The 12,054-nt window shown below is 35.0% G+C and overlaps 1 protein-coding gene across 3 annotated transcripts in view; it reads right to left on the bottom strand.

The window, feature by feature from the left end:
* The window catches only part of LOC128996358 (protein disabled), a 40,993-nt gene that overhangs the window by 21,154 nt on the left and 7,785 nt on the right, over nucleotides 1-12,054 (bottom strand). Inside the window, exon 1 of one of the 3 annotated variants that reach the window (XM_054421638.1) lies at nucleotides 1,132-1,269. The exons of the other annotated variants lie outside the window; for them this stretch is intronic. Coding sequence (XP_054277613.1) covers nucleotides 1,132-1,168 — 37 coding nt within the window. The 5' untranslated portion in view covers nucleotides 1,169-1,269. Of the gene's footprint in view, nucleotides 1-1,131; nucleotides 1,270-12,054 lie in introns of those variants that run through there. 3 annotated transcript variants of the gene reach the window in all.

Below are 12,054 nucleotides of genomic sequence, written 5' to 3'. Positions count from 1 at the left end.
AGGGAATTTAAGATATCTTAGTTTCATAGTGGATCCCGCTACTCTCTGAGTCACGAAATACGATTTGAAATTATATGATTAGCTAGTGAACGAAGAAGGAACACAAATTTGCTAGATTATTTGTTTTAACCACTTTTTACTAATTTATGTATTTTTACTATGCCAAATATACCTGTACTGCTTTTCAATTTAATGGAGTTTGTTAACTGCCTTGTTTCGAGGTGCAGACATGGGGAAAAGTAAAGTTTTTACTTTTATCAGATTTCACTCAAAAACTGTTTGTTTAATTCTACCCGATAGCCGGTTTCCATCAGATTTAAGACCCATCCACTGGTTCAGTTTATACAGACCAAAGCAAAATAAAATCTTGCATAGTAAAATTTCACCAGAGCCTTCCCACCCTCCAAAACCCCCCTTAAATTTCGATTTTAAACTCCATCTTATTGCACATCACATCTACACCATACAGGGTTCCCTCTACACCTAATTTGTTAATTCAATGTCGTACATTTGGTGTGATATAGTGACCATCTGTCAGTAAGTGGTGTTTGCCTTTGATAAGTATAAAGATTTGATCAGTAATTAACTGGAATATTTGTATAGTAAATCAAGAAACGATTTACTGTAATCAAATACCAAAGCATAAATTGTGGCAGTCAAACTTACCTAGTTGAAGAACATAAATCTATGTAACACACAATTAACTCCCCGATAAAAAAAATCACTGTAAATTTAAAACGACGAAAATAACCCGTGACACAGAACTCCCAAAATTCCACTACTAACGAAACCAAACCGAAACCCACACACTCAGTAATTCGACCCTGAAACATTAGAGCTAGCAATATTTGAATTGACACGGTGATTCTTTGAGTTTCGATGAACCTTGATAAGAAGAACACTCTTTAAACCACCCTTGCTACCGAGGGTCTAAAAACACCAAACTACATCGAACTCGGGGTTAATGCACTCCTAGTCCACCTTCGTGCTACCGAGGTTCTACCATACCTGGAGACACACTGTTCATGAACCCTTTCGCTATGCACAAATCCACTACCGAGGTTTCACACTCAAACACTACATCAAACCCGCGTCGCATGCACTCACCCACCCTAAGACGTAAACACTTACATTTACACGGGCTGGTCTTCTTACGAAGGGTTTGCATGGGCGACAGGGCGAGGCGATTGTACCTTTGCGACACAGTTGATGTTTTCTGGTAACTCAGGGGTGATATGAAGGCCTAGGGCCGATAGTACTAGAGGCTTCACACTGACGGGACCGACCACCATGGAGAGTAGATCAATACTGGGACACCGACTGCCCACCCCAACCACCCTACCCCAGTCGATCCCTGTGTCCCTGTATAATTTCCCGAAATCGGTACACAGTGAAAAAGGTATGTGGGGTGGTTAAAGTGATAGCGACAATTGAAATGTTCCTAATCTGTACCAATTGGAGATTTTTATAGAATACCCTACACGAATTTGGATAAATTGTGTTAATTGTACCAGTGGTAATTTTGTCAGGAAAATTTACTTTTTGTATTCATGGATTTTAAGAAATTTGTAATCGTACCAGTAGTATCCCAAATTACGTTGACAAACTCCCACCCGACCGCAGAATTTGCCTTTTAGGGAAATTTTCTTTCTGTATTCATGGATTTTAAGAAATTTGTTATTCGTACTAGTAGTATCCCAAGTTAAGTTGGCAAAATCCCACCCTATCGCAAAATTTACCTTTTGTCAGGGAAATTTTCTTTCTGTATTCATGGATTTTAAGAAATTGTGTTAATTGTACCAGTAGTATCCCGAATTACCTTGACAAACTCCCATCCGACCGCAGAATTAGCCTTTTAGGGAAATGTTCTTTTAGTACAGTATTCATGGATTTTAAACAATTGTGTCAATTGTACCGGTACAGTAGTATCCCAAATTACGTCCACAAACTCCCACACGACCGCAAGATTTACCTTTTGTCAGGGAAATCTTCTTTCTGAATTCATGGAAATATTTTAATAAATTTGTTAATCGTTCCAGTAGTACCCCACGTTAAAGTTGACAAACTCCCATTAGACAGCAAAATTTACCTTTTGTCAGGGAAATTTCCTTTCTGTATTCATGGATTTTAAGAAATTTGTAATCGTACCAGTAGTATCCAACGTTAAGTTGACAAACTCCCATTAGACAGCAAAATTTACCTTTTGTCAGGGAAATTTACTTTCTGTATTCTTGGATTTTAAGAAATTGTGTTAATTGTACCAGTGGTATCCCAAATTACGTTGACAAACTCCCACCCGACCGCAACATTTACCTTTTGTCAGGGAAATGTTCTGTCTGTATTCATGGATTTTAAAGAATTGTGTTTATTGTACCAGTCCAGTAGTATCCCAAATTACGATGACAAACTATCATCCGACCGCAAAATTTACCTTTTATCAGGGAAATTTTCTTTTTGTATTCATGGAATTTAAGAAATTGGGTAAATTATACCAGTAGTACCCCACGTTACATTGTTTAGCTCCCACCCGACAGCAAAATTTACCTTTAGTAAGGGAAATTTTCGTTCTGTATTCATGGATTTTAACAAATCGTGTAAATTAAGACAGTAGTATCCAATGTTATGTTGTCAAATTCCATCCGATCACAAACTCATCCCGTTTATTTTTCGGAATATTATTCACAGGAATGAAAGAATTTGGTAAGGTAACTCAAAAGTGAGTCCCCACGTTACTTTTGCAAATTCCCAACTATTCCCGAATTTGTCCCACCAATGTTTGGAAATGCGTCCATGGATTTGGAGAGGTTGTGTATTAATTTAAATACCCAATACAATTACCCTTTATCCCGCTGACGTATAATTATCCCTATTCAGATAAATTCCCACTGACCCTTCGTGAAGCGATATCACCGATATCGATAGCGAGGGGAAATGATAGCGATAAACTAGATGAGTCATCGATAGTGGCAATCGATATTGCATTACAGTTAATTAAAACAACATCCGCAGTTATTTTCGTCTATATCATCTATTAAGTTAATGGTTGTATGGATTATCCGTTATAACACCTTGCCGAATTTTTTTTTAAATCCCTTGAAATTCTAACGTTAACCTTCGCGATACATATCATTAAAAACTCTATTATATTATAGGTTTAAATCAACAACAAAAGTAACCGGTGCAGATATTCATAATTATAATACTAGGCAAAGACACCATCATAGACAAACCTCTCATAGATTGGAATTAGCTGCGTCATTACCTCAAAATCTCGGGCCAAAACTGCTTAACAAACTTCCAGCCAATCTACAATCCTTAAAGTCAGAAGCGAAATTCAAAACTAAGTTAAAAGAATACCTTTTAGAACGTGGATGTTACGATGTTACTCTGTTGTTGATTTTTTTTTAACAGCCCAATTTATAAAATACCCCCGCCGCAGCAAACCTGCCGTCTAAGCGAATTTCCATTTGGCCGAATTGATTTTCAATTGATCTATTTAAATAACATTAGGTTTAACGAGTACCTAGGTTTGCTGCTACAAGGAAACTAATAAAGTAGTTTTTAGTAAGTTTTTAGTAAAATATTGATAGCTTACTATAAAATAAATAAATTTGCCAAGTTTGATCAAAATATATCCATAAACAAGCAAACTACAACATTTTACAATATTCTCCATAAGAATAACATGGGAATTTTAAATTTACCATTTTTTTAGTTTTCTCCGTAACCAATAACCGTACAAAAACACTTTGATATACTGAATTGTTTGTTTTTTTAAGCTCTTTAAGAAGGTTTAGAGAAAAATTGGGAAATTTTGTGTTTTGAGGGTAAAAAGTGAGAAAAACCAATTTTTACCCCATAAAACCCCCCATAAAACCCTGTTCCCATGGACCGATCATGCTGGATCGCGAACTCATTCAAGTTTATCCCGCCTTACACCTTCAAACCAAATTTCATCAAAATCGGATAAAAATTACTCAAGTTATCGTGTTCACGGACACATATATATATATATAAATCTATATATATATATATATATATCTATATATATATATATACATATATAAAAATTTGAACGAATGGTGTTTTTGGCCTCTGGGGACATTAAAATGAAAAAGTAAATCGGTCCCGGGCCTAAGTCTTACCATGAGACCTACGGTAATAGCTACTTCCCTATAGGGAAATTCGCTAAAAACAAAAAACAAAGTCTGAAGCTTAGTACACCTGCTCTGTAATTATTACTTTTATGTGTTATCAGTGTTATAGTGCCAGTTTTGTTACTGTATTTCATTTGCATTATATTATTGTTTATATTTAGAAGTAATTTCAGTTGACATTTGTAATACAATGTATATTGTCTGACTAAAATAAATGATTTGATTGATTGATTGATACTAAGACAGTTTTTTACTAGAACTTACTCTATGAGTGGTGCATTCGACTAGTTAATTCAAATGGACGCATTGCTTGAAAACAGTGCGAAGACCTCTCATCCTAATCAGACAATCTGAGGTATAAAATTATATTGTTTTCTTTGGTTCAAATATGTTAAATTACGATACCCCCGCCGCAGCAAACCTGCCGACTAAGCGAATTTCCATTTGTCTTAATTGATTTTCAATTAAATATATTTTAATAACATTAGGTTTAACCAGTACCTAGGTTTGCTGCTACAAGGAAACTAATAAAGTGTGTTTTTTTGTAAAAATATTGATAGCTTAGTACAAAATAAATAAATTTGATCAAAATACAAAATATATCCATAAACAAGCAAACTACAACATTTGACAGTATTCTCCATAAAAATAACATGGGAATTTTAAATTTACAATTTTTTTTATTTTCTCCGTTACTATTAACCGAACAAAAATACTTTTATATACTAAATTAATTGTTTTTTTAAGCTCTTTAAAAAGGTCTAAAGAGAAATTGGGAAATTTTGTGTTTTGAGGGTTAAAAGTGAGAAAAACCAATTTTTACCCCATAAAACCCCCCGTAAAGCCCCGTTCCCATGGTCCGATCATGCTGGTTCGCGAACTCATTCAAGTTTATCCCGCTTTACACCTTTAAACCAAATTTCATCAAAATCGGACAAAAATTACTCAAGTTATCGCGTTCACGGACGTATATATATATATATATATATATATATATATATATATATTGTTATTGTATACATCAATGAGGGCTACTTTAAATGTTACTAAGCAAATCAAAATACCACAGTACCCTAAAAACATAATATAAAATAAAATGTTTTTAGGGTACTGTGGTATTTTGATTTGCTTAGTAATATATATATATATTTATACATATATAAAAATTTGAACGAATGGTGTTTTTGGCCTCTGGGAACATCAAAATGAAAAAGTAAATCGGTCCCGGGTCTAGGTCTTACCGTGCCACCTACGGTAATAGCTACTTCCCTATAGGGAAATTCGCTAATAAACAGATAGGGCCTAGTACAAAACCGTCATATTGAAGTCTATCGTAAAATGGGTTTGAACTTATCTAAAAGATAGAAAAGTCAACAATGAATCGTGTTTGATATATGGTTGAACTCTCAATGATTTTTTTCTCCAAATGTTAACACTCACCGATTCGCTTCCTCCGTACTGCGTTCTTCCTCAACAGTGTTCCCGACATTTGTAAACAAACAAGATCACGGGAGACGAAAAACGTCGTTTACGTCATTAAATTCACAACACAACGGACGCACAACTGCGCGGAGTGTTTCGGATATAACCTCTTGCCAAGAATGTTAGCGAAATTAAAAGCAAACAGACAAAACCGTACTGAAACTCGACTGTGAGCAAATAGTTCCCGCGTCGCCAGACAGATGTAGCTTGTGTACTGGCTTTGTAGTTTACAGAATCGGAAACTCAAACTACTACCTAGAACCTTGATAACAAGACCCTCGATAACAAGACACCCTTGATAACAAGGGTCGTTTTCAAATCCCCTTGAAATGATTTTACTCCTAAACACATGTTATTGTAAACCTCGATAAGAATTCAACCTTGATAACAAGTCTTATATTATAATCCCTATGAGAGTCTTGTTATCAAGGTTCTTCTGTACTTGAAATGAAATGAAATGAAATTAAATTAAAAATGTCTTTACTGTATTTAAGAGGCGAAGTTAGGACTTGCAAGTACTCTCTACCACGTAACCTCTAAAACATAAATATAAAAAACTATTCACTTATATAAATGAATTTAAATAATCGAAGGTATAATATTAAATAAGTGAACATGAAGAAATTAAATTTAGTTTTCTACTTAAACTAGCAGAGATATGATTTAACAAAATATTTTTTTATGAACTGCATCAGTAATATAAAACCTACTCTCTCCCATTACCTTGTCAACAGCCTTTTGGGTAAGCGGTGTGAGTAACTATGAAATTCACTAGAGTTGCATTAACTTTTCAACCACAATTTTTACAAAAAAGGGAGTTGTACCAGATTGTTCAGAATTGGCTACAACATACTAAATTTTTATCAAAATCGTTAGGGCCATTTTAGAGAAAATCTGATTTTTCCGTCTTTTTATGGGTTTTTATGGGAAAATCAACATTATTAATCAAAATTTAAAAAAAAATTTAAAACGCCCGGAGATATCATGGATTAGTACCTATATACCTACCAAATTTCATCAAAATCGGACCACAGGTGTACTGGAGCTCTGTACACATCCAGACACACATACATCACTTCGAAACTTTTTTTGTCCAGGGGGGCCCAAAACGAATATATCCACTCAAAACTCAAACTCGAAAATTTTGACGAAAACAATACTCACTCCATATACTATTGGTATAGAGGGAGAAAGTAAAAAGGGAAAACCCCGCCTGGATATATACCAACAGACCAAATTCCACCAAATCGAACCATAGTCTGTAGCTCTGTACAAATCCACAAACACACACTGACATCACTTCAAAAACTTGTCTGGGTTTCGGGGGTTACCCAAAACTCAAACCCTGATTCAATTCTCGACTTTGGTGTCTTTGCCGCCAAAGGTTGTGATATTGACAGTACAACAACGTCTTAGCGATATCGTGCTGATAGTGAGGCAGCGATATAGCGATCTCACACTGATAGTGCACGGATTTGGAACAAAAGTGACCTTGAATAGCTTGCTTCTGAAATACACTTGTATTCTCCATGTGTAAACTACACGTTACCAAACTAGCCATACCAATATGTTAAAAATTTAAATAATATATTTATTTTGTTCTAAACTGCAGCTTAATAAATCCTATCCTACATCATATTCTACTCTACGAGCTATGTCCGTTTGTCTGTCTGTTCGAAATCCAGCGGAAGGGTTTTGACAAAATTTTGGAATTACAGACCTATAGCCATAAAACGTGATTGGTGTCAACCACTACCTCAGGAAAACTTGTATTTCGCTACATAACACATTTCAAAATTTAGTTAGTTGAACAAAATAACATGTGTAACATGTGTTTATAACATGCCATCTACAGTATACTAGGAAATTACAAAATACAGTATACAAGGGAAAAACATCAGTTGATACTATTGAGCAAAGATTACACTGAAGATTACTCGGTATAGGGGTACAATGTAAATAAACTACCGAGCTATGGCTCGGTCCCCAGGTACGTTTAATATATAGATATATATATATATATATATATATATATATATATATATCTATTGCGAAAATGCAGCTTTATAAGTTAAACGAGGTAGGAACGGGTAGGAAGTAGAGAATTTAAAACATTCATTTACATCCATTAGAGCCGTTTAGGCTACACTTGAAAAGCAGTCAGCTATTTTTGTACTCGCTAAAACACAGAAGATAAGCATTGAGTCAACAACAAACACTTATTACGAAGACGAATACAAGCGTTATATCCTTATGTTGATGTAGGTACAAAACAGAGGCTAGATGATAGAGTATATTTCTAATGATATGATGATATGATGAATGATATTGTAGATGATTTCTAACTGTAGACTTTATATATCAACAAGTGTTTTTTTCTAAACAGGACAATCGAATAGTTCATAGTGTACAAAAACAGTGTAGTATTCTAGACATGTATGCAATTCATTCCAAAATGTTTACTAGGTAGTTTGACAACAATTTTAAAATCAGATGAAGTCTTATGGATTTCAAATGTGGAATAAAGTGAGACTATTTTACAATATAATCGAACTACTCGTAACCGCAATGTCCTCAAGTTGAAATGGAAACAAGACAGAAGCTACAATAGCATGTTTCTAATAGTGGACTAATCCTAATATAGAATATTTCGGAAGGAGATTGCTGTATGAATTCTGGTCGCATACAACCAGCAGGCGGCTGCGGTTGACACAATTATGCTAATCGACGACACTACGCGTGGGTCAAACAGCTGAGGGGGGCTCAGGGGGGACAAGGGGGGACAAGGGGGGTACAGGGGGCCCCCAAGGCCGTGACACACAGATGGGCTTCACACTACAACAATCCTCAAAGCCGCAGTGCATCCTGGGAACGAGTCCAAAACAAAATATCTAAACATAAACAATATCGATATTAGAACTGATTCAGTGCTAGTAGTAGTGCCTTTTCGTCGTAATTTTACACTTTTGCATATGAACGTGTTAAGAAAATGCTACTTGTGTATAAACGTCCAAACGTCATTATAATTCTGGTCGTGTAATGCGGTCCCGGGTTCTAATCACACCAAACACCAATGGATTTTATCTAAGTATGACGCAACCTCATTAACAAGCCTAAGTAATGTGAAAAACAATTCCGGGATAGACTGGTTAAAAAATATAGAAGTACATTCTAGGAGCACGTCCAAACATTAGTCAATAAGCCTAGCCTATACAAACTATGACAAATCTAGTATCATACAGACTTTAGTGCCGAAAAGAGCCATTTTAGATTAACATCTAATATTAGGCAGGTGATAATTCGCTGTGTAGCGTCAATTGGTTTTTCTTCAGCGATAAATTTTTTATCTCTTTTTTAGAGACATTAAAATGGTCACCAACTAGACGCTACTATAGTATGTATTATGTAACCTGTCTCCTGACTCTCCTGGGGTTGAGTTACAGTCAACCTGGGGACTGGATGGTCAGTTCTAAGTATACGAAGGGTCAGGAGTCATGTGAAAGGTTCCATCAAACAGACTATAATAGTAATTTCATTACTTAGACCTAAAAAGACTCTTTTCACCACTAGTTCAAGTTAAACGATCAAGACGAACCCGCTAGAATTATCGAGACGACGAATCAGCCAAACTGTTAAATATTTATCACTCTGAGCTCATGCGCTCACGCACGCCTCGGAGGATAACATTGCGTAAATCATGCACTACGTAGCTGGAACTTGCATAACCATTGCGTGTGTTACAAAAGAGTTAACAGGTGTTCGCGAGGACAAAACCCGAAGGTACTGGACAATCAATCTCTATATACACTATACAACAAACGCTGGAGTTATTAAAGGGGACTTAAAGAAAGGTTGTTTAATAGAAAAATTACAAGTAGCGTATTCTTGATAATCTCAGAGCAAAGAACTGTGATGCTTTCCGTAACGATCACTTGTTGAAAAAATATATTTTTTTACAGGTCGGCCTAATTTAAATTTTAGCGAATTCCCCTATAGGGACGTAGTAGGTGGCACGGTAAGTCCAGGGCCCAGGCCCGATTTACTTTTTCGTTTTAATGTCCCCAGATATGTACTCTTACTATGTCAAAATAACACTTTTAATCCTCCCCGTAGCAGCAAACCTAAATACTCGTTAAATGTAATGGGGAATAAGTGTCATATTTATTGAATTATTTAAGCCTAGAAAATCGGACAAATTGAAATTAGCTTATTATGCAGATTTGCTGCGGCGGGGGTATTTTTCTATTGCTACAGCAATCTATTAGAACTATTTGCAAACTAAAACTTGTGTTTTAACAGTAAACTAACAAAAAATCAAATGTTTAGTAGTGTAACCCTATAATATGTTAAAAGCGTTAGACGTCATAAGGTTCAGACTTTACAAGTATGAATTCAAAGTCAATCACATTGTCTACACTGTAAGTGAATTAAACAAATTGCGAGCACAAAGTTATTATGGTATGTTGTATTAATAGTCAAAGATGGTATGTAATCCATCAACATGGTTCAGATTTGAATCAGCTTTCCTCATTTAGATCTCGTACGGTTTTCACATATGTTACTAGCAATTTCAAGCGCTATAAAGTATACATAACATGGTGCGTTGTGCTCTGGTAAACTGGAGTGTGTCTAATAAGCAGACTGCAACAGGGGTCAGACTCAGTAACCATCACGTAAATAGAACTGTAGAGAATACAAGTGCGGAAGCACATTGAAATACAGTACGTGCAAAAACAAAAACCATTCCAAAATAATCAGACAACAATTTCTTACACCAAACTTAAGTAAAAAAAAAAACAAATATATAAATCGAAAAAATCACAAACCGAAGTTTTTTGGCCGGATGAGAAACACGAAAACAGGTTGAATATGATACAATGTAATAAAAAGGATCATAAGTCAATGGTTACGTTTTGTTGTTTAAAGTGCAATTAATTGATAATGTAAGGTCTTACCTTGGCAATCCTATTATTGTATTGTACTACTGTATCAGATATTAATTTCGGGCCCGAAGATCCATCTTCAGTCGGAGTCTAGGTAGACCAAATATTTGTAGTAGAACCCACCCGATGGGTTTCGTAGATAGTAGTACAGTATATTCACATTTAACACAATACAAATTACAGTCGACACGAAAATGGTTCTGTCAAATGTCAGTAGTTTTTGTCATTATCTTTGTACCATTTTCGTGTAGACTGTAACTTGTAATGTGTTAAATGTATACTACCACTACCACAGACAAAGTATTATATTGTCTGTGATACTACTGTGATACATAACCCATCGGGTGGATTCTACGTACTACTGTAGGCCTACAAATATTTGGTCTACCTAGACTCCGACTGAAGATGGACCTTCGGGTCCGAAATTAATATCGGATAGTACAATACAATAATAGGATTGCCAAGGTAAGACCTTACATTATCAATTAATTATATATAAACAATCCAGAGGCTAAAATTATCGATAAAGTGCAATCTTAAATTAAAATTATGTCAAAATGTATTCATTCATAAAAAAGATAAAGGACAACGGAAGTGGCTCATTCAATAATATACGATATTAAGCAATCTTGTAAACTATGATTATAGTCCTTATCAGTTCAATGAGTTAAGTTACCCAATAGTGATATCGAGTTATCAATGAAGGAAGTGAACTATCATACAACTGGTAAACCAACCATCAATCAATATATTGAAATATCTTGTAGTTCCAACTTTTGTCTGAGCTGTAGGTTAAACTAGTTTTAGAAAATTTCCCAATAGGGAATTTATAAGCTATTACTGTAGGTCTCATGGTAAGACCTGGACCCGGGACCGATTTACTTTTTCGTTTTCATGTCTCCAGAGGCCAAAAACGCCGTCTGTTCAAATTCATAACTCGAGCAAAAATTATCCGATTTTAATGAAATTTTGTACAAACGTACGTTTACTCGAACGAGTTCGCGAACCAGCGTGATCGGATCATGGAAACGGGGGTTTAATTGGAGGATTTGTGGGGTAAAAATTGGATTTTCTCGATACTTGACCCTCAAAATATTAAAGTTTCCAATTTTAAATATCCATACTATCTTGAAGAGCTTAAAAACAAATAATTCAGTAGCCTAGGCCTATAATGAAGTGTTTTTGTATAGTTATTGGTTACGGATAAAATTCAAAAATTGTAAATTTAAAATTCCCATGTCATTCTTATAGATAATAAGTAAACTGTGATAGTTTGCTTGTTTATGGATATATTTTTACCAAACTTGGCAAATATATTTATTTTATACTTAGCTATTAAGATTTTACTAAAAACGCACTTTATTAGCCTCACTGTATCAGTAATCCTAGGGACTCACTCATTAAACCTAATATTATATACATCAATTTAATGTTAAATCAATTAATGCAAATTGAAATTCGCTTTGTCTGTA

This window comes from Macrosteles quadrilineatus, unplaced genomic scaffold (genome assembly GCF_028750875.1).
Source record: "Macrosteles quadrilineatus isolate MER2022 unplaced genomic scaffold, UCM_ALF_1.0 Scaffold_6__1_contigs__length_79288215, whole genome shotgun sequence".
Classification (NCBI taxonomy): Eukaryota; Metazoa; Arthropoda; class Insecta; order Hemiptera; family Cicadellidae; genus Macrosteles; species Macrosteles quadrilineatus.
Note: the sequence above shows the minus strand (reverse complement) of the source record. Positions and strands in the feature narration are given on the sequence as shown.